This window comes from Thunnus albacares, chromosome 15 (genome assembly GCF_914725855.1).
Source record: "Thunnus albacares chromosome 15, fThuAlb1.1, whole genome shotgun sequence".
NCBI classification, from domain to species: Eukaryota; Metazoa; Chordata; class Actinopteri; order Scombriformes; family Scombridae; genus Thunnus; species Thunnus albacares.
This window is the reverse complement of record NC_058120.1, coordinates 7,055,425-7,078,627: the sequence shown is the minus strand read 5'-3', so window position 1 is coordinate 7,078,627 and position 23,203 is coordinate 7,055,425. Positions and strand designations below refer to the sequence as shown.

General features: G+C 39.5%; 1 protein-coding gene across 2 annotated transcripts; it reads right to left on the bottom strand.

The window, feature by feature from the left end:
- Window positions 1-428: 428 nt before the first annotated feature.
- Window positions 429-22,666, bottom strand: si:ch211-266o15.1 (zinc finger MYM-type protein 4). 2 transcript variants are annotated; one of them, XM_044374943.1, is made up of 29 exons: window positions 22,262-22,666; window positions 17,922-18,537; window positions 17,224-17,276; window positions 16,655-16,804; window positions 16,257-16,320; window positions 15,782-15,978; window positions 15,456-15,580; window positions 14,533-14,767; window positions 14,198-14,410; window positions 13,784-13,934; window positions 13,505-13,620; window positions 13,015-13,377; window positions 12,757-12,907; window positions 12,405-12,580; window positions 12,102-12,279; window positions 11,806-11,919; window positions 11,130-11,173; window positions 10,813-10,951; window positions 4,881-5,026; window positions 4,666-4,783; window positions 4,290-4,535; window positions 3,988-4,064; window positions 3,569-3,698; window positions 3,301-3,452; window positions 3,087-3,201; window positions 2,207-2,464; window positions 1,874-1,985; window positions 1,687-1,755; window positions 429-1,174 (listed from the first exon to the last, which is right to left on the bottom strand). In XM_044374943.1, the coding sequence occupies exons 1-29, from the start codon at window positions 22,298-22,300 to the stop codon at window positions 1,027-1,029; spliced, it is 4,695 nt and encodes a 1,564-aa protein (XP_044230878.1). In that variant the 5' UTR covers window positions 22,301-22,666; the 3' UTR covers window positions 429-1,026. The 2 variants fall into 2 exon arrangements, with proteins under 2 accessions (XP_044230878.1, XP_044230879.1); XM_044374944.1 differs by having other exon boundaries at window positions 14,198-14,413; window positions 17,922-18,507.
- Between the last annotated feature and the right edge of the window lie 537 nt (window positions 22,667-23,203).

Sequence of the window (23,203 nt, the reverse complement as noted above, 5' to 3'; positions counted from 1 at the left end):
GCAAAGGACATACATACATACATACAGAGATTCCTACCTCTACATATATATATATATATATATATGTTTCTTTAAAGATTTATGTATTTAGTAGGAATGAATGGCTTGGGACTGAGAACCACAGTAACAGTAGGGAAGTCAGAAACTCAACAAGTCAAACAGTGTTGTTTTTGGGTTTTTCATGGGATTTGGTGACAATAATAAAAAATATAGAATATTGTCAGCCTTATCCTTTAACTACATGTTTATTCTGTCATTGATAAATACTACACTGGCTGTATGTGTTACCAAGTTTAGTGCAGCTATGCACGGTTGCACCACATTGCTAGATAACAACACCTGTTCAAACTGTAATTCTGTTAGGTTTTGGTGAAATTTAAAGGGAGATGGTATCTTCTTGTGGCAGCTTTGATCCAAAAATACCAGCATTGACCTTCAAAGCTCATATTAGTCAATATGCTCCATGTTAAAAAGTGCTGATACAAAGAGGGTGAACACTAAAAACAACACATTTCTGTTCAACAGATGGATGTAAACTCATCTACATTCAGCACTGACTGTTCTCACAAGCAGTTTGCTGCTTACACCACTCTAATATTGTGGAGTTTATCTGAGAGTCTTGGTGAGGACCATTACTGGTAGTAAATAAACCTGCCACATGTGATAAATGGTCACTCTGGTGTGAGAAAAGAAGATTTACTCTTTAACACTCCCTTTTTCATATCTAACAGTATCAGATGTTTGTAAACTCATTGTGCATTTATATGAGGAGGGGATGGCCACTGAGGTAACTAAATACCATGATCCCACACTTATAAAGTCCTTTAAATGTGTCTCCCTGTGACAAAGTATCCTTTCTGTCTTTGACAGCCTGGTATTCAGCGTCCTTACATTAACTCCACATTTCAGAGACCTGCCAGTCTCAGTCTGAAATGACTGATGAGCGTAAGCTTCAATTCACTGTGAACTGTTCAGCATCAGCGAAGGTTTCTGTTGCAATGAGGGTTGTGGATAAACAGCTTCATATCACTGTAAGCTGTCATCATTGTTGGCGGCTGAGGACTGATGTTGGGCTGCTTGCAGTTCCTGGTGAAGCTCTCTGACAGCCAAGATGCGCGTGAGCATGCTCTGTAGAGTGGTCTGCTCCAATGGTTGACAAGTATACCAGTGGGAACTGAGGTCAGAAATGGAAATTTAAAAAAATTAGAAAAAACAGAAAAACTCTGCATGTTAGCAGCTTCAAGAGAAGGAGAACGTGTTTGAATTTTCATATCTTCATTACCCTGATGTTTTCTCCTCTCAGATCTGGAAAGGTTGAAATATGCTTAATAGCTTTTAGAAGAGCAGATTGATACTATTCTCATATCGCAGTCTTACAAATATGAAGCTGAAACCTGCAGCCAGTTAGCCTGGCTCAGACTGGAGAAATGGGGACACAGCTAGCCTGTTTGAAGGTCAAAATCTGCCTACCAGCATCTCTAAAGCTCAGTTATTAAACATTGTTTGTTTAATCCCTACAAAAAACAAAGTCCTACATTACTACAACTGTTTTTCATATTTGACATGTACTTCCTTTAAAGGTGAACCTGCTGCACTGACACACTACCTCAAAGATGTCTTTTTCTTAAAAGCTTTTACAGAGAGAAATATCTGGACATCACCAGGTTTATTAAATGTGATTCTGACCTGTGTGTGTGGACATTCTGTTCAGGCTGGAGGAAAAACACGTCAGTTCTCTTCTTCACCGTCTCTGGGCTGTTGGAGAGCAAGTTCGGTTTTATTAGTTGTTGTAAACACATATATGATTGTAAGTACTGTTGTCTTCATGTGTCAGTTTGCCTGTAGCTTTGCTTTGTGTGTTTGTATGTCTTACCATCTCGAGAGGTAGAACTCATAGAGTCTGACTGGACAGTGTAGAGGGTTGGTAACGTTTTCTAGCATCTCCAGGTCTCCCGCTTCCTCTTCCTGCCTTTTTCTGGTTCGCTCTAAAAACAACAGTAAGTACCAATACTCAGTTAATCAATATTTCTTAACATAATTTGCTTTTTGAGAAAGGGAGTCAATCTATGAATCTGGCTTTGATGCTTAGAAAAAGAGCGAAAGCAGATACATGAAACAAAATTGTTGATGTTCAGAAAGAAATGGTCAGTTTGAAAATACAATTTTTATTTAGAAAGATGTACATGTGCTGTTCTCTGACACCCACCTGTCACCTCTCGGCTCGGTGTGGCAGCACAGCTTCTCTGGTATTGGAGGTAGTGGATTTTGCCGGTCCGGCTGCAGGGTTTGGAGTGGCGAGTGAAGTTGGAAAAAGAGAGGCTTTGGTGCTGCGCCAGCGTGGTGAAGCGGAAATGCTTGGTGCAGAAGAAGAGAAGCGTGTTGAGCAACACTATGGGTGAGTAGGCGCCCAGCTGCTTACACTCCCACAGGTAGTGCTCTTCAACACGGGAGGAAACAAAGCCACCTGGAGGAGGAAGTAGGAAGTGGGGATACAATTGATCAAAGCGACCTACTGCCCATAGGTGTTGGGTTATATTAAAGCAGAATTCATTTATTTTTGCCCACTTGGGGGCAGCAGAACAAGCTGTAAACACGACATTGAAACAACTTAATAATCAATATGAAAATCCTGTTAGCAAACAGTTGGCCAATTACACATCCAGCAGACAAAGTGTAGCCTTAGAGTCATGTTTCGGTCCACCTGATGAATGTAAATCCAATATTTATTCTCCTTTTAGCTCTGTTTTGGTCTCCACCAACTCCTGGAGGAAATATCTTAGCTTCTAAGTGCTCCACTTTGTTCACCAGCTAGTTGCTAACTTTGTCTATCTCTTTGTCTGTTAGTGCTGGGCAGGTAGAAGAAAAACAAAAACAGCTGCCTGCTATAGTTAAGAAATGCTGTCAATGAGAGTGAACCAAAACATTAAACTTGCAGGCTGTGAAACCAAAACAATGAGCTGAAAGATGCTAAAACTCTCTGTAGAGCTGTGGGTTTCTTACTATGACAACCTTTTTACATTACATGTACTCTTTTGACCCATTGCTAATATAAAAATATTTATTAGTGCAGCTTTAAATGGTCATACCACTAGGTAGTAGTTTAGGCCTCCAGAGTTGCAGCATCCCAGTGATCTCGGAGGCAAACTGATTGTACAGCTCGTCAGTGAAGATGTTCTCTATGCGGCCCTTCATGAACAGATACTGTCCGCAGAGAGGGAGATAGAAAACAATGAGTTGAAGTGTAGGGAAAAGGAGAACCACACTAAAAGAAGCAAGACCCGTGACACAATATTTGTGTACCTGCTGTATCCCCAGACAAAGGTAGAAGATGCTGTCCGGGCTGTAAGTCTCTCCATTGGGCCGACGCACTTCTTTGATGAAGCGAGACAGAGCAAAGCTCAGCTCAGCAGAGTCACACTGAAGGATGTCTTCTTTAATATCTACTGGACCGGCTACAGAGAAGAGAGACCATACAGTACAGTTGGTATAGGATAAAACAGATTCAATAGAACAACCAGCGGATTAGAGGAAGAGACAACAGAAAACAATAAAGAGAATGAAGGCTCACATTTTTGGGGTTGTTTGCTCTGTTGTTGGACCCAGCTCCTCCAGGCTTTAACCCCATACAGGTGGTTCAGTTTGGAGGTGGCTGGAGATGCCGCCGCACTGCGGTCCACTGAACCAACTCGCCTTCGACCCTGGATGGACAGAATAGTAATGAATACTGGGTAGTGTAGAAAATGACTGACATGGCTGAAAGGTTCACTGTGAGCAGAGAATTGCACTTCTTGGCCAAAAGTGCGTGAATTTGAAAACTTTTTGGTTCTATAAATACACATAACATCCAAGAACAGGGAGGTACTCTTGGTTTGAGAGGTTTTTGGAATAGAAACAAACTGCCTACAAACTTAAGTCTGAAGAGTAAAAGGTTAAAATGAATCTGAGTTTACCCAAAGACTGCTGATCTATCAGGGGTGTCAGTCATACCCGTTTCCGGCCGGAGAAACCTTCTCTGGGTCTCTTCACTCCTCGCTGTGGAACAGATGACTTCTGATCCAACGATTCTGCAAAAAAGACACACACACAAAAGACCTGTGGGTTAGAGTCACGTTGTGTGTGTGCTGTCGAGTATGTAGTTATGTAGTTTTTCTATCAGCACTTGTTGTTTATCTTCATCAAATCAATAATATTATTTGTGTGCTGGCATTCAAACAGTTACACACGTGAAAGCTTTGAAGTTTTTTGACAGATTGATTTGGGGTTGACTATAACTTTAATTTATATCTCACCAGGTGGGAAGTCACTCTCCAAATCCATCATTGGAGAAGAGGGAGGTTGATGCTCGGCACTGGTGGTAGGTGGGTCGCTTGTCGTCGTGCCCTCCTCTGGCTGGGTATTAAGCTGGGGTACAGTTGACTCTGTGCTCCCCTCTGAACTTACAGTAAGTGGCAGGTGGGTTTCCACTGCTTTAGGAGTCTCCTCATCTTTGTGGATTATGGGAGGGACCACCTCTGACTCTACATCTCCACTATAGTCTGTACACATGCACAAACATACAGTATGCAGAGAAAAAATGAACAGAGACATTATTAATGTAGCCAAAATATCTAAAGTTTGTAAAATTACATACAATCTAAATGTATGTTAGTCAGGATAAGACCTCACCTGCCCCGGAGACATGCCTATCATTCTGATTTTCTTCCTTCACAGCCAAAGAATCTGATTGGACGGCTGCATCTTTTACATCCTTGTTCTGTGGTGGTACTACAATGGGCACTGGAACCTGGAAAATATAGGAAAAAAGACTTAACATTTGTTTTACTGCTGCACAGACAGCAGGTATTTCAATTCAGTGTTATATGTAATGTAATGGGACGTACAGGCATGGGCATAGCCATTGGAACAGGTGTGTGCTGGGAGTACATGTTCATAGGCACTGGAATGAAGACTGGTACTGGGACTGGCACCATTAACACCTTCACATTCTCCTCTCCTACTGAGCAGCTGCCTGAGGGCAGAGACAGAGCTGGAGGAAGGAGGGAACAGGAAATGAGAGGAAGAAAGATTAAGAAGAAGAAGAAGAAGAAGAGGTAGGGAGAAAGAGGCAAAGAAAAAGAGGAGAAATAAATGAGACAAGAAGATAATCAAGAATGTAAATTAAGGACAAAAGATATCACAAAACATTGAAATAATTACAAAAAAACACTGAAATCTCAGTGACTAAAACACATTAACTGGGTCACAATTAAATGGTCACTTTGAACTTTTTTTTTTACTAAAATGATTTTAAAAATGATGAACAGAATATTAATGACAGGTGTATCTTCTCTCTTGCTGGTGAAAGTAAACTAAAAAAAAACTATTTTCAAGATCCACACATGACATTTACCATCATGTTGTTATCAAGGCTATTGTGATACACATCTAAAATTATACACAGTACATACAATACTACGTACAATACTTTATATGAGATTGGATTTGGTCTGACTCTCTTTTATCTCATGTGAGTGGACCTGTTAATGCATGTTTCACTAATATAAGAAAACATTTCCTCATAAATCCTCACAGTTAATTTCAAATGTCTCACAATAGATGAACTGAACTGAAATAGTAAAACATCTACAGACTACATGTAACCTGACTTCAGATGTTCTGGCATTTCCCAAAGAGCTCTTATCTGTGCAACAGGCCTTTCTGAATTCATACTAATGACAACATATTAATGAAATATGCTGTCAGATGCATCAGTAGTCTTAACATTTCAAGGAACTTTAACTAACTTTTCATGACTTTATATCAGAAAAGATCTTTCAAAAATGTCTTTAGTATCCAGCTTTTTTCGAAAATACACAAGTCACAACTATTCACAACTTACTACCAATATCAAATTGGCTTTATCATCTGCAGCAGTTGAATTTCTAAACTACAAATCTGCTATACTGACTTAGTTCTCAGAAGGAAGATCAGTCATCAGTGTATAAAGCTTCCTTTTTAATCTGTCGGTTAACAAATTTCACAATCAAATATAAGTCTATTTACGTGTACATGTATCATGGATGGAACTCAAAAAGTCAAATGACAAACACTGCTGATGTAGGAATTGAGAACAGCCTTGGTAAATTGTTACAGATTTGATTTACACACTTGATTTAACTGAAGCAGAACTGCTGCTTGATATAAACAGGTTTGATTTAACATCTTTTTTATTCTTCACGACTCTGTTCACTATCTTTTAAGGTTTGAATAAGTGTAAATATACATTGCTGAACACAATACTTCTAATAAATCACCTCTCACCTTTCTTGCACTTAAGGCAAAATGTTAGTGTCTAGTTCTCCTGTCTCCATTAGATGTATTTACAACCCATGTCTTCTCTTCAGCTTCTTTGAAAGACACCGTGAATGCTCGACTGGTCACATCTTAATTGTTCATTGGTTCTCTGTTATATAGAGACCCACAGTGTGCATATTGTTTCCATGTATTTTTTATCTATAATAACTTATTTCTATGTGTTATATTTATTGATTTGTATTATTTTCATGCACTTGTCTGACTTTAATTTTCAACTGGTAAAGTAATCTGGTCTAATCTAATTTTCTGTTTTTAAACGTACTTGAAGTGATTTAAAATGACAGTAGCCACCTGTAATAGAAACAAACTATTTAGCTACTACATAATAGATACTTCATAGTTCTGTTTAGACTGATGCGTCTGTGTTTCTCATGTGTGGGTAGTTAGTTTTACATCCAAAGTCATTCCAAACTTCTTTCTTACATTCAATGTTACTGAGACATGCATACACACACACACACCTCATACTGATTATTGCAGTTTGTAGGTTCTATATTTATTTAGTCATGAATTACATTTGGGGGTTTTTTTTCATACTGATGGAGGCCATTTGTAAGTGATATGGCAGGTAAATTTGAAGAAATAAATTTCGCCACAAAGTTTTACTCTAAAATTAAATTTATTGACTTTTTTTTGCATTTACCAAAACACAACTTTTTCTTCAGGTGTTGACAATATTTGATTAAAACAAGCAAAAGCAATAATGGAACATGATTTCACAATCGGATACATGTCAGTTGAATTATTAAAAAAAAAACAGAAAAAAAACCATGCAGTTACAGTAGATAAGTAACAAAAATTTCCAACATACATAAAGTAGGTTGTAAAATAAGTAAAAAAAAAAAAAAAAAAAAAAAAAAAAAAAAGTAAACTTCAGAAATGTAATGCAGGGTTGGAACCAACTGAACAACAGATGGATGAATTGAAGTCAGTCTTGGTTCACATAACTGCATCAGTAGTGAGGTACAGCAAAGAATTTAACCATAAACTTTTATACATGACACATACATAGTAAACTGAACATTAAAATGTAGCTTAACAGTACAAATAAGTTAAGTGAACATCCAAATAAATGTTTTTATTTCACTCAGACACTTAAAAAATTCAAGTGATTGCAGATTGTAGCCTCATTTATACCTGTTAGTGCATTTTTAAGTATGACTGACTGGAAGGTTCATCCTGGTTTATCAAAAACTCCCTAACCTCCATCTTCTACTGTAATCCAGTCATCCACTGGTTATTTTGGCAGTAACAGTGCAACCCGAAGATATACACATATATAACCCTATAACCCTCCATTGGGTCTAGAGGACTTTCTCAGCGAAATGGTCCATTTGTGCAACAACTTGACAGCTGTTGTTGAACACCTTGGTGTTTTCTACATTATTTAATCTGAATTACAGGCAATCATATGCACTCTAATATAAATGAGCAGGATTAAAATGATAATAAACCGTTGGCATGAACATTCATTTTTATCTACTGCTATTTTGGCAAACAAACCTGCACTGTACTGCTTTTGAACAATATCAATCTAAGTTGAAGTAATGCTTTCTCTTGCCATGTTGGAGCTATTACTGTTTTTCTTTTTCTTTTATAAATTACAGCTGGATTATGATGAATCTGTGCCTGATCTAGAGGTAAGATGCAGAGTTTATCGCAGCTGAATGAAAATTCATTAAAAAATGAGTCCCAGTTTTACAGGGAATTGCAATCAAACAAAGAATCATTTAATACTTATTCAGTACTCAAGTATTACACACAAAGTAAAATCACATTGTTAGTATGGTTGCCTGGATCCAGCCCCATGAATCTGCATGTCTTTGTTGAGCAAAATTCAGTTTTAGCTTTACAGATTTTGCCTTGCTGGCATTTGGCATTCATTTAGCAGCCATTTCCTAAACATGTGAACAAACAAACAGCGTGTTTGCTTATTCAGGACCAATGAAATGTGACCGGTTTACATGCTACATTTTTGGAAGAACAGATTCTGTGGGCTGCATCTGGGGAGGCAGTTAGGCACAAGTGACCTTAATTAATATAAGAACCGGGTTACAGACTGTATGATGGGTGTTATGCGATGAAATATGCGATAAGGTCATGACTTTACAGGCCGGGACATGAAGTGATGCCACATCACACATGTGTACGCCATTACAGACCATTTCCTGAGGCAACTTACACAAATCACTGAATGGAACAATAGATTCAGGAGTTTTAAGACACTTGACAAATGTGCCATAACTGGAATAAACTGTAATGAAGTTCTATAATGAAGTGTATTTTGACACAAATTAATAAATAAAGTAAATCTTATTTTTCCTACCATGTTACAGTACTCTGTAAGTATTTCAACCTTGTCAAGACTGTCATCCCATCTGTTAGACCACTTATAATATCCCCCACACAAAGTAAATACCCTTTATATGAAGCAGACACAAACAGCCATGACAATCTGTTCTGCAGAATGTATGACAAGTACTGCCATCTTTAGTTCATCATAAAAACACAGAAACACTGCTTCAAATGCATAATATCACTACACTACCAGTTCACATTCATGTAACTAATAAGAACTAATGGTGGTCCATCCAGCAGTTCCAGTTGCATTTGCCGTGAATATGGTTTTCAAAACCACAAAAACAAAAATGACTAAAAGTAGTGTAAGTGTGAACACAACCGGATAACCCTGTAGCTGTTAAAATCTTTGTCCAGGGTCAGGGTGGAAGATAACTCCTCATGTCAGCAGATCAGGAGGCTGTGGAGAGAAAAACTCGGGTGACACACTCGACCCTCTTAAGTCAGTTGAAATAGCTTGAAAAAGCACATAAATCTCCAAAGGTCATGTCAGTACATCATAGTTGTTATTCTGATTGCAATGGCATTAAAATAAGTATCACAATTTACACACACAAACACAATATAGGACACCTTGGATACAGCTGTGCTACGAACAATAACTTTTTTACTAAGTGATATTGGATATTTAGAGTAAAACTGACATCGATTATCTGTGTTATTCAGAAGGCTCACCTTGTTTTTCCAGTTCAGGAGGTGTTTTGTAGATGAGTCTTGTGTGGTAGAGTTCAAAACAGGGTACAGGACAGAGGCTGGGCTCTCCTGAACACGTTTTACAGTAAAACGACGTCTGCCTCCGCACTGTCCCACTATTCTGCTCGCAATCCTTCATTTCAGAGTGCTCCGACTCTTTACTCTCCCCATCCTTCTCATCAACTGAGTTTACTCCCTGTGCACCCTCTGCCTCCTCCTCCGTTTTGTTCTCTGGCTCCTCCACCTCCTCCATCTTCTGCTTCTTCCTCTCCTCCTGTTCTTCCTCTCCTCTCTTCCTCTTGTAGTGTGAGCAGACCTTACAGTCAGAGTCAGTCTCCCTCTTGCCCAGGAAATGGCGTCCGGTTAAGCGTGCTGGCACGCCGTTACTTGGCTGAGTTTCTCCCTGAGGTTTTGGTGACGGTGCTGGAGATGTGGATGCTTCCGCAGATGGCAGGTCAACTTGCGAGGCGCTATCTATCAAAGCTGGTGCAATTATTGAAACAGCTAGTCGTGAGCAACAAATCAACGAATGTTTGAATAAATGAGTAACTGAATAAATGAATAAAAGGAAAGGTGAAGTTTGTGACAGCCTACATAAAGGTCAGACCAGCAATAGTCTTGGAAAGCATCAGTGCTAAATCAGTGCTTTCATTTTATTGTCATTTATTGTGTAGATTTTGTTCTTGATAGATCATCAATATTAACCCAACATATCAGTTTAATCCTTGTGTGGACAGTGACAGTTAAAGCATGCTCAATATAATATGACAAAGCGTTCAGTGACATGTTGTCTTCACTGTGATGATATTTTATCTAAATTTTCATGCATCCAACCAATGCTCTTTTTCCACCTTTACTGTATGCTACACTGCACATCCACCCACTCCAATTTCACAGCTTCTGCCATAAGAAAACTCCATCTCCCTCAAAGTGAGACTCGAATGGATCAACTCTATTAACTCTATTTTTTGAGCATTTTAACCTTTTTACAAAAGACTGAGTATTAATTTTTGTGCTTGGCAATGCAAACATTGTTTTAGTATATGTTTTGGGTGAAAATGTTTAACACACACTGGAGAGATTTTACTGAAGAGTTAGCACCTTCACAGTGTGCACAGTATACAGAAAGTCATTATAAATTTACATCCACAGTGGGAAATGTTTAAGACTGTTGCAACATTATGTTTACCAAAAAAACATTTCAAGTGCATAATGTTGTAATGTCTGTGTGAACAATGTACAGTAAGCTGAGCACATGGCATTTGTACTTCCCGTAGTGCATTTTATTGACAGCTGCTGTACATGTAGCCAGAAATGGTGCACATAATTCCTGCTGTGCAGCTGTTCTGTGTCCTGTGTGAACGAGGAATAACAAAACTAAACTGCTCATGTGTTTTTTGTAGTTACCTGCTGACTCAGTGGAAGGTGTGGGCAGCAGACACATGCTCTCTTGGTCCATGGTGAACGGCCGGCAGAGAACTGACTTGTTCTTCATTTGACGGCGACGGGACACAGGCACCCGCATGGCGTCAGTCTGAGTACTGGCCTAGATAAAAATGAACAAAGAAGATCTGATCTAATTCTCAAACCCAGATAAGCGTGCTGACTGGAACTCATATCAAATATTTAAAACAATTGTGAAATACTATTCTTTTCAACAATTTTTCAATAATTAAGCATTCAAAAGTGAAGATCTGCGAGAGTAACACACACAAACTACGTACATGGTCTAGGTTCTTGCCGTCTACGTTGGAGGTTGGAAGTGCTCCTGCAAAAGAACAATACTGTATTAAAACCATGCTTCAAACTAATATGACTGTATAATCCTACTGTAAATACTGTTAAAGCCATGTGGACACTCAATCATGACATCTGCCAGCCAAAAGTAAAGAGGCCAGTTGGGACAGTGAGGAAAGTTAAGTCTCAAATTCTTTTTTTTTTTAATGTTACTGAAGCCCCTACAATTAGTGTTATAAATAATTCATTTTTATATACTTGGAACATTTTAAGGCTACAAAAAATCAAAGTAAGAATGAGTTTTAAAAAGGAAAACTTAAATTAATCAAGCTATTTTTTGCTTTGTACTGTTTGTTGTTGTGCTGTTGTATGTTATGATTGTGAGAGACTGCAGATGTAACTTAGCTTTGAGCTAACTCCGGTGCAGTGCATCTTTTATGTTAAAAACTACACTGTTCCAATAAATAAATACCATCAATCAATATTCTTGGCATGGATGACTGTGAGGAGACCCCAGTCTAGACCCTGGAGATGCCTGAAGCGTATGGGAGGAGCTGGTTGAGGTAGCGGGGGCCATCATGACCTTGACCGGGACAAGTGGCTCAAAAATGCAGAGATGTACTTAAGACAGCCTATGTGTATGGGCTATGTGTGTGAACTAACCAGTCAGAGCCGTATCTGCTGACACGCTGGGCTGAGTGGCAGAGCCGTTAGCCAATGAGACAACATCAGCTATGACAGGATTCATCTTTGAGGAGTGGTGGGGCTGAGTTGGAGCTGGAAGAAGAGAAAGAGGGGATCGATCATACTTGACATGGAAAAATATTTGTGATTGTTTTAACTTGTCCTTAGCTGACCCAAAAACATGTTCTCGCAATACAATAACATTGCAATGGGAACTGGCCACATCTAGTTTTCCATTACATCATGTAACACTGATATGACACAACACAATTTACCATGTGGTGCTTGTGGGGCCGTTCCAGTACCATTACTGCTGGTGTGTTGGCTCGTCTCAAAATGCATGTAGCAGTACTGCAGTAGGCAGGGCAAGTTGCAGAAGTTACGGACTGAACCCAAACACTGCAGCTTCTCAGTCAAGTAGCCCTGTTTCCTACAACTGTCACAACGACCCATCTGGGCAGGAGTGAAGAAGAAGGAGGGGGAAAAAGACAGATGAGAAGGTAAAACAAAAACACAGCCACATTGAACTCTTCTTGGTGCAATAGCATAAAGTGTGCTGGAAGAACTATTTACTTTACCCCGTAATAGAGTACAGTGTACTGGGACATGCAGTGGGGTCTGCAGAACTCCTCCATCTTGCCTCCATAGTGGCTGTGCAGCATCTTCTGGCCAATGCTGGAGCAGTAGCTGCAGGGACGCCAGGGGTGATCCTTGTTACGAGATGTCAGATCATGTTTGAAGAGTAGTTTACAGCCTGAAACACACAATGAGTGGGGTATAGATAGGACAAGTATAAGCCTACAGGCCCATTGACACAGATCATATAAGGGATTTAGAATTGAGTGAGATTCCTGCTCATGTTTGAGATGGAAGTTTCAGTTTATGACATTCAAAATAATTCACAGGAGAGGGAACTGTGAACTAACTCACTTTCACTGCAGAAGAAGAGGTCTTGTTGGTTGTAGCTGATAGTGTCAAAGTGCACCTTCTCCTGTTTACAGCACTCACACAATGCCAGGACATTTTTCTGGCTTTTATACTGCTCACAGCACATCTCACTGCAGAACATAGAGATACGACCCTGCAGGCAAAAATGATTATTAGTATTAGTTGATGAGTGCTACACTCAGGTAATACAGGATGTTAGTGTTTATGTATATACTGAGTGTTTGTATGTGCATGACTTACTTGGTGACTGAATAGCAGCGGTTTGATGTTGAACTGTTTGCTGCACTGATGGCAGGTCAGTTTGGAGGCGTCACTTGGTCCACCCTCTGCTGGTTTCAGGGGCTGACTAGGGGGTGCTCTGGCCTGGGCTTGCCCCGGGACAGAGGGGGAGGACATGGCTGGGTAGGGAGGCACCAATGGGGGCACTGAGGTATTACTGGGATGATGGCCGGGGTAGGGGACTGAAGATGGGTAGTCCTGAGGGATGGGAGGGACTGAGCTGGCTCCGGCAGACGGCCCTGGTCTGGGGGCATCTCTGAGGGAGGGGTCCCTGGGAGAGGAGGTTCCATTGGTCATGTCTGCCTGAGAGGCGTGACCGGATTTCTGTAACAGATGGAGGGAAAATAACAGCACGGTCAAATCTATGGGGATTAGACAGACAGATGTTCCATCATCAATCTTTTTTCTTGTTGGATATTAAAAACAGTTCCAATAATCCTGGTACCCTTACCCTGTATATAGAAACACAGTCATAGGAGCAGAAGTTACGAATGGTGCCGTCCACCATAGCTAGATGATACTGAGGAACAGCTGGAACCTTGCACAGGCAGCATGGGAATGGAGTACCTAGGGAGATAATAGTAACATTAAACAGCCTACCTGCTAGTATGTCAACATGCATTCATGTGTATTAATAAATAATTTAACAAGCTTTCCCTGTTGTGATATAAGTACTGCATATACCAGTGTACTCTTGCACGTAAGTATGTGTTTCTGTGGTGCACCCTACCGCTGAGAGTGTGTCGGGGTGGTCGACTCTGTTCCACACAGACAGGTGAACAGTAAAGCTGAACTTTGCCCTTTTGGTCTCGTTCCATAATGGTGGAGGACACTATGGCCATCTTGTGACAGTAGGCACATTCAACCGTTTTTCTGCAAGTCTGTAACACATTGAGTATTGTAGAGTTTTACATTTGGCAGCAATCACATGACTGTTTGCTTTACAAACATGTAGGTGCTGTATAATTTTTTTGGGGATGTTATATGATTACTGGGACCTGAAGCTGAAATGTTTGTGTTACCATCACGCAAAGTCGGCTAGAACTTACACCAACCTGGCATAACATCCTTCCTTTTAAAAAAGTAACCAAAGGGATAATAATTTCTCTCTTCTTTAAAAAAAAAAAAAAAAGACCAAACATACCTGTTTGTAAGTGCCAATGCAGGTGGGACCACAGAAGTTGAGCTTAGATCTTTCAATCACGAGTGTTTGGCAGGAGCCCGAGTTGCTATTACAGTAAAGTCCACAGCCTTCACAGCAGTTCATGGCTAATTGTCGGATCTTGCGCCATGTTACAAAGCAAGCATCACTACAGAGTCTGTGCAGACGACCTTGATGGCTGACCTCATGCTCAATCTGCTGGAGACATATCACAGTCAAACACAAAGACAACATAGACAATAAGACTGTGGAGCAAATAAAATTGACCCCAAATCTGTCTTTGTCATAAAAGCTCATTTCAAATTTGTGGATCTTACCCTGTTGGCGATTTTACACACACTGCAGAAAATTTTGTCAGGCTGTCGCTCAGCTGGTTTCTCCTGTGGCTTCTCAGGCTTCTTCTCAAGTCGTTTGTCAACCCATTTGTCAATGACCTTCTCAGAATTTTTCTTCTTGTGTCTAAAGACAGACAGACAGAACTGGCCACAAAAGTGCATGAAAGCGTTGTCATCTGCTGGAATCGTGATCATGTCCCTGGGCTGAAGAATCTCTCTGTGAAAAAATACAAGCGATACAAGATGATGGCAGGTTAGAGGATGGATAAAACAAACATAACCTATCAAATGCACATGATTTACAATACTAGTCAAAAGCTTGGACACACCTTCCCATTCACTTGAATGGGAAGATACTGCATGTGTTATACAGGTGACTAGAGTGAATGCAATTTCCTTTGCTTTGGTTCCAAGCTCCAAATCAGCGTATTATTGTTACATTGAAGGTGCAAAATTTGAAAAGTATTTGGATTCTCTTATATAATGTCAAGATTCAGTCAAATGCTGCTGCCAGAGATATTTGCAAAGAGCACATGAAATATCACTCATGACTAGTGAAAAGTGCCTTCAGTGGTTGTGCATTAATTTTGTATTCAAACTTCAATGTTTTAAGGGAACAGGCCCTCCATGTTTATTACCTGGACAAAAGGTAAGGAATAATTACTTCTAGTCATGTAGACTACTGTATTGTTAAAATTATAACATTATTAATAAATAAACAAACAAACAAATAAACACATGAGTACAGTGGGTTATTACTATGTATCAGGTTTCACATGAACCAATTATGTTTTATAGGCCAACTGTAACCAAATGGCAGCAAAGTAAAGTCCTGACTTCGATGATTCACCAGTATAAAGTTAATTCTTGGAACGGGAACATGAAATTGGGAGACCACAATATACCTGTTGCACTGGAAACAGGTTCGGTTTTTGTTGGCTGGAGGCAGATGGCCAGTCAGACAGACTGTGGAGCAGAAGAGCTGTGTCGAGCCTTTTCTTTGGAATGCTGTTTGGCCTTTTAGCAGAACCTAGAACCATTTACAGAACCATGAAACTCATGAACACATCGAATAAATGGATTGATTTCTTTGTATAAAACACAGCTGGTTAATTTTTAAGTTTTATATTTTTATTAACATTTTTATCTCATTAATACTTTATGGAGCAACTTTTTCTAGATCCTTTTGTCTTTCCGTTTAAATGTCAGCAGCACAGTGTTGCAACAGTACCTTAGAGCAGCCACTGCAGCGAACACTACCGGGAATGGGGGGGTGAGGTGGGCGTGGGGGCATTTGTGTCAGAGCTGGGAGAGAACTTGGGACTGGAGCTGGTGGTCTGACAGGAAGGGGAGCCATGGCTTGTAGGACAGCTCCTCTACCTGGGATAAAAATGGCCGTTGGAGGGGGAGCTGGGACTGCTGCTGGTACTTAAGTGAATAAGAAGAGAAAGGTTGATAAAGCCAAGAAATCATGATTTTAATTATTTTAATGCTTCCCTATTGGTTGAACTCTTACTAATCTTGCAGAGTTTAACCAATACACCTTTTCCACATTTTAATTTGCTACAGCAGTCAAAACACAGGTGTACCAGTAACATTTGACATGTCATGAAAAATGTTTATATGACCACTGCAAAAGAATAACTGTGGTAATAAATGAAAGAAAACATGTCATAATGAAAAAAAAGAGAAACTTATCAACTCACCGGTAGGGGACGCAAAGGTGTTCCCTCCACCTACAGAGTAAACAGAGCTGATCCTCAACTCCTCCTGAATAAGCAAACAAGAAGAGAAGTTTAGTTTAAGAAGTTAAATACTGTATATTTTCCTAAACCTCCAAAGCCTCGTCTGTAAAGCATTTTAAGTCATGTTCAAAAGTAAAAGTTCTTAATATAAATATAATCTAACTAAATATTTTGTATTGTTATAAAAAAATATGTAATTTTAGTGGCATCAATCAGCATGTCGACAGCTTCAGGCCAAATATGTTGTTATTCACTTGCTGACACTTGATGAATCCTCCATTGTATTATCTAATATGAAAATTACAAATCAACACCCGGTACTGAACAAAATAATGATAACTTTCTCTCCCCACACCTACCTCCTGATGCTCCAGCTCCTCTTTGATCTGTCTGATGGAGCTCTGAGGCAGTAAAGCAGCGTCATAACCCTCATCAATAGGCTCATCTTTAATGTTGATACTCGGGGAAATCGGGGGATTACTGTCCTCTGTCGGAGCTGCCTCTGACCTCTGAAATAATAATAAAGTATTCGAAATTAATCGCTGAGGATTCACAAATGATTTTTAAATGCAGTTACTTGACAATCTTTGACTTGTATTCAATCACACATCTTGCTGTCATTTCATCTATTTTCCAATGCTGAAAAACATTTATTATATCATTTAGAAATCTCTGATCACAAAACACCCCAGGTCAACAGAGAGTAGCTTTCTGAGTCTTGTGGCAAAGTACATGCAGAAGCGAGATGAGACGGTTAATGAATGAATTTTAGCCACACCTTGGCTTTTCATCCTCAAGATGGCAGATCATTTTTAAGGAGGGTAGATCACTGCGCCAGCTGAGCCTCAGAGATGCAGTGAACCTGCTCCAGAGGAGCATATGTTAAACCTGGGTATGTTACATTTCCAGCATTGTAAACTTTTCCTACCTCTCCTTGCTGGCTGTCTTCTGTCTCCTCTGTCTGGTTCAGGACCCCTCCATCTGACAGAGAGGTAGAACAGAAAATATTTAATTAGAACAGTATACTCTTCAACCAGAAGTTTTAAACTACACATGTGCCAACCAAAAAATACCTGAAACTGATGGACAATGCACATATACTGTTGCATACAATATCAGGCCAAACATATAACTATTTTTTTCAAAGCATTTCAGCTACCTTTTCTTAGTTTTCCATGGAAAACAGTCTTAGCAAACTGGGTTTATTGGGACAAACAAAAGCTGTTCGATTCCCATGCACATCTGTGCCATTCATCAGGGCAAGTCACACCAAGCCCCGACACACCCAGGTGACCTCAAAGAACTAGACTCAACTACTATCAAAATAACTTGTCAGTGTTTCATGCCAAATTTGTACTCCAAAGAACATTAGGAGAGACCAACAAACCAACTAAATGGCCTAATTATATACCCAGAATACTAAATTAAAATGTGTCAGACAAAAAGTTGCAATTGGCTCTGTCAAAACCAACAGCGCCAACACAACCCACTAACTAGAGGTAATAACTGGCCACAGACACGTAATGACACCCCACAGATTGGTTGGTGTGTCAGGACCTTAAATATTGCATTGGTGATTGATCGTGTCCTTTAAAACTGTATGAATGTGTGTGAATGAAGCTTTACCTTGGCTGTTCTCGGGCGTGTGGTCCTGGGAGGAGTGGGAGGTGTTTGCAGACCCACTGCTCCCTTCCCTCTCTTGGTCCTCCTCCTCCTCTCTGGACTCCCGAGCAAAGGGATCCTCTTGAATTTTGTTGTTCCCTTGTTCTGGCTGTTTGTCATTTCTGTTCATCTTGCTCATATCAACGTCCTCCAAGGTGCCCATAGGCAGGGCAAAGTGCCAGTCTTCATCGTCTTCCTCTGGCCCATACACAGGAAGGCCGTCCAGCGCGTCATCAAACGCCGCCCCTCCGCTTCCTCCTCCTCCTCCGCCTTCATTGGTTCCCATGGTAAAGGAGGAGCGTCGGTCAGAGGAAGGGGAGGCAATGCGAGGGAAGGATGACTCTTCTATCCCCTTGTCTATCTTTTCTTCTTGTCTGCTGCTGTTGCTATCCTCTTCTTCCACCGGTTGATGTTGTCCTGAAGTTTCATCTACTCCCTTTGTCTCATCCTGATCTCCGCTCCTGGAGGAGCTTGCAGAGCCCCTGGAAGAGTCAGCAAAGTCTCCCAGCCCCATCACTTCATCAAATACTCTAGATAGGCGTTCTTCGTGCTGTAAGGGGGGGAAACGTTGGTTGAAAAGCTGTTTCAAAGGGGTAATTCATATTAGTACTTTAGGGATGATGCACTTCACTCCTCTACACATGAATGTCAATATCTGACAAATTAATTTTCTACAGATCAAATCCGTTTTAGTAGCATCTACAACAAAATGTTCATTACAAAGACTGTGTTGCAAAGGGTGTTAATAATTATAATATATTAATATATTATATATATTATAATTATATTAATTAATATTAATAAAATAATACGACAAAAATGGATTCTCACATCTTACTAACTTAATGAACCATCACATTTTGAAAATGCCCAACAGACCTCCACTTAATGTAATCTCAGAAAACAATGCAACAGTGTTAAACTCTTCAGTCAATAATTGTATTTTTCTAATCAATTACGTGTTCATATTAGGCACTTAAAGATGAGTATTAATTTATACATGGTTGTTTCTTGTGGCATTTAGTGACTATATAAATAGCACTCATCCCACTTTGCATTTTACTATGGAATACAGCTGTGAAAAAAAAAAATTTTTTTTGGATCTTTTGATTACTGTTAATGAAAATAGACAATTGGAGACATCTATTTATCGAAAAGAAACTGACAGAAACACCATTTTACACTCTACAAGTTTCCACCTGACCGTATGATCAGCAACATCCTATATGGTCAGTTTATGAGATTGAGACAAATATGTAGTAAAGAAGAGGATCATCAAACTAAGGCTAAAGAAATGTCTCAGTGATTTAGACAAAGGGAATATGACCAGGTAATTATTAATCAAGCTATTGAAAAAGTTAACAGAATAGATAGGGAAGAATTATTAAATCTTCCCCCTTGACACACTGAAAACAGAATAACTTTTCTATCTGAATATTATACGGCATCTATCCAAGTCAAACAGATTATTAACAAACACTGGAAAATCCTAGAATGTGACCCAAGTTTGAATCATTTGTCATCCTCTAGACCTTGTTTTTGCTTTAAGAGAGGAAGAAATGTCAGTGATATTGTTAGTTCTATGTATAAGGAACCTGCACAAACTATCTGGCTTTCTCAACAAGTGTATGGAAACTATAGATGTGGAAAATGTGCACACTGTTCAAACACATTTGATACCAAGACATTTAATAACTCTCATACAGGAAAGAAATATGATATAAAAGAATTCATTAACTGTCTCTCTGCCTATGTCATTTATATCTTGATAATGCCCATGTGGCTTAATGTATGTAGGCCAAACAAAGCACCATCTTAAACTGAGAGTTGCTGAGCACAAGGCTGCCATCAGAAATGGAAATATGGATTATGTCATTGCTAGGCACTACAAGGAGAAAAACCACGGCTCGGCTACTTCCCTCAAATTTATTGGCATTAAAAAAGTGCGACCTAATCCAAGAAGTGGTAATTTGATAAACCAGATCTTAAGAAGGGAGGCATTTTGGATTTATGAATTGAATAACAATTGGACCTTATAGACTTAATGAAACACAGGATTTGAGTTCTTTTCTGTGATATGAAAATACTAATTTGATCTCTCTCCACTGGTAATTTTGGACGCTTAGGGAGAGATGAGCCACTAGGTTCTCAGATTTAGTGGTGTAGAGGGACAACTGTAGAACCGGTTGTCTGTTCTTGTCTGTTCTTCTAAGGAAACTTAGCTCATCCTCTTCAGTCAGTTGTTCACAGGAGTTAGTTCTTTTAATTAAGTTAAAATTATGTAAAATGGTGTAATTCTTGTAACTCTGTGTAATATTAACCATGCTATGTTTTTTGAAAAATGTAATTTTGTGTAATATTAGTCATGTTCTTTGTAAAATGCTCACCTTTGAAACACTTTGAAAAAATGAAAACTGTGAAAATTAATGTGACCCAGATGCATTTATCACACCTGCAAGTACTCATGTAATTCTGCTGAGCCAACCTGAAGAAGCTACAGGCTAAATGTGTTGTTTGCTCTTAATAAAGTCACAGTAAAATCATTTCAGTGTGTGGTGGTTAATTTTGATCTTCACTTAAATTCACAGGCCTTTGAACAGCACATATTTTATTTGATCATAACAGGACAAGCACAGGTGGAACTAACAACATTAACAATGCCTCTTCTCCATTGAAGTGTCCCACTATGTCATGCCAGTGACACAGCATGCACAATATCAGGGCCGTGGAACAGGGGCACCTAAACAGAGTGCAACCGTTGTTAATGTTGTTGAATACAACTGTGCTTTTCTTATTCTACGTGTCAAAATGCCTGTTGTGAAAAGGTCTACTGGTCCAACTACTGCATACAACTGTCTTCTTCCACTATAGACAAGACTGTACACAGTCTGCCTCCAGCAGTGAACCCATTTTCAACACAGTTGACTGGAAATCCAACCTTTTCCCTTTCCTAACACACAGTAACATAATAATAAACAGAATGGTAATAGAGCAGTGACAGCCTACGGCCAATACACAAAGTATCTGAACGTGGTGATAAGGGAAGATATGATTTGGGCTCTTTATGTTTCTTTTTTATATTCTAGTGTTATTGTTAGTTTATTTGTTATTATCTGGGTTATAACGAGGAACAACACCTCCTCACAACATCATCAGATAACGTCCTAGTTCACTAGATAGCCTCTTTGCCAACATTTTAGGATCTAGCTAATTGAGCCTTACTGTTATCATGTAATTTATTTCAGTGATTCTCAAACTTTTTCATACCAAGGACCCCTAAACTGACCCAAATTAGACCACGGTCCCCAGCTGATTTTTAGATGTTTCATTACAAAAAGTGTATGAATCCAATGACCAAAACAGTCATACATTCTGACTGTCACTGTGTTACTTATAGATGGGATTATGGTGAAAATAAATTATTCCCCTTTTTGCTGGGAATTCCCTAGAACCCCCTCGAGGACCCCTGGGGGTCCCAGGACTCCACTTTAAGAACCACTAACTTATGTTACCTACTATATGTACATAACTATATATCATCTCATCATTCCTTGCACTCTTCACTTCTTTGCACTATTTGTATCCTGTTTACAGTTCACAGGAAAGGTTTCACCTATATACAGTCAATCCAGGTGTATGTGTTGTTGTTGTTGTTCTGTGTAAGTACACTGTGAGCCACTAAACCAGAGTCGAATTCCTTGTGTGTAAACATACTTGGCCAATAAAGATGATCCTGATCAATGTCTTGCTATTATTGATGGTAATGGCTGCAGGCCTCATGCTGCCCAATCATTTGCAAAGAGGGGGCGTCCCACCAAACTCCGCTTGAAAATTGGCATAATATTGCTTTCTGGCATATTTGTAATTCTATACTGACACACAACAAAGAACCCAATTAAGACATTGTAGCTGTTGCTGCAAGTGAATCACAAGGGAACATTTAACTTCAACTAAATATCCACTTTTTTATTGTTCGCAGCAGCCCTGCGCTATGCAAAGGGGGCTTTGTGCAACCAGCTGCCACACAATGTGTCAGTGCTAAATTGATAAAGGCTATGGTGATTCACAAAAGGGTCGTATTTCATGAAGTGACTTCGTTTTGCTAATTATAAAATTGTCAGACTGCATCATTGCTAAACATGCAGCGAGCTAGCGTTGCATGGTTGTAAGCTAAGCTGGCTAACGTTAGCTTATATATATGCACATCTCGACTGGGAGCTAGTCCACAGTAACGAAATGTCACAGTATGTGGCTAGTATGCAGCGAATCTTCCTATAATTACATATCAGGAGCGTATTTCTTACCTTTAATCGTTTGAGTCTAAATTCCTCCGAGTCCGCCATGTTTTAATTATGCTGCAGACGCCGCGCTTCAAACACCCACCAGCTCCACGACGCCGAAGTCAGCTTCTAATTCGAGCTAAGGGGAAAGTTAAAGGAAACATAAATAATGATGTTTAGCAGCTGATTCTCCGTTTTTGCACCACCTACACTTATGAAAATGTGTTATGCATAATAGCAAAAGCCGTGACGCTGTTGAAACCCAATTTCAGATTTGTGAAACCTTTATTTTGCTTATGAAAACAGAAAAAGGGGCAATGTCACTGCTCTTCCCCCATTCAGATCAAAAACCACTGTACTTAAGTCGCTGGAGCCTATTTGGTAATCTAATCCATATAGGTATAGTGGTTTTTGATCCGGACCTGGTCTAATGTGGTCTGGATGGGAGAAAAACTATGAAATCACAATTTTTCTGTTTTTTTTTTTCAAATAGAATAAAGGTTTCACAAATCTGAAACTGTGTTTTAATGCATCTCTGGAATCTCCTTGTTAATCTAGTCCAGGTGTGGCAAGTCTAAGTATAGTGGTTTTTGATCTGGACCTGGTCTAATGTGGTCTCGATGGTAAAATAATCAGTGAAATTATATTTTTCTGTTTTCATGAGCAAAATAAAAGTTTCACAAATCTGAGCGTGGGTTTAAACAGCAGTCAGGCTTTTTGTTTCGATGTGGAACACTTTTCACAAGTGTAAGTGGTGAAAAACGGTGAATTATCCGCTAAATATCATTATTTATGTTTCCATTAACTTTCCCTTTAACTTTTCCCTTAACACCGAATCAGAAACCGACTTCAGTGTCGTCCAGGTTATGTGTGCAAGCAGGATGCTGCTGGAAAACATGTATGAACAGGCAGCCGGCTAACGTTGATAAATTAAATTTGCAAAAACTGTATGAACAACACAACACC

Bases quoted from the DNA above. Each gene is read 5' to 3' on its own strand.
- si:ch211-266o15.1 (XM_044374943.1), bottom strand. From the start codon at position 22,300: ATGGCGGACTCGGAGGAATTTAGACTCAAACGATTAAAG. The intron at 15,581-15,781 runs GTACTGTTGCAA...AAATGGTTCTAG, and splicing joins GCTGCAGTGGCTGCTCTAAG to GTTCTGCTAAAAGGCCAAAC. The intron at 4,065-4,289 runs GTGAGATATAAA...TCTTTTTTGCAG, and splicing joins GGAGAGTGACTTCCCACCTG to AATCGTTGGATCAGAAGTCA.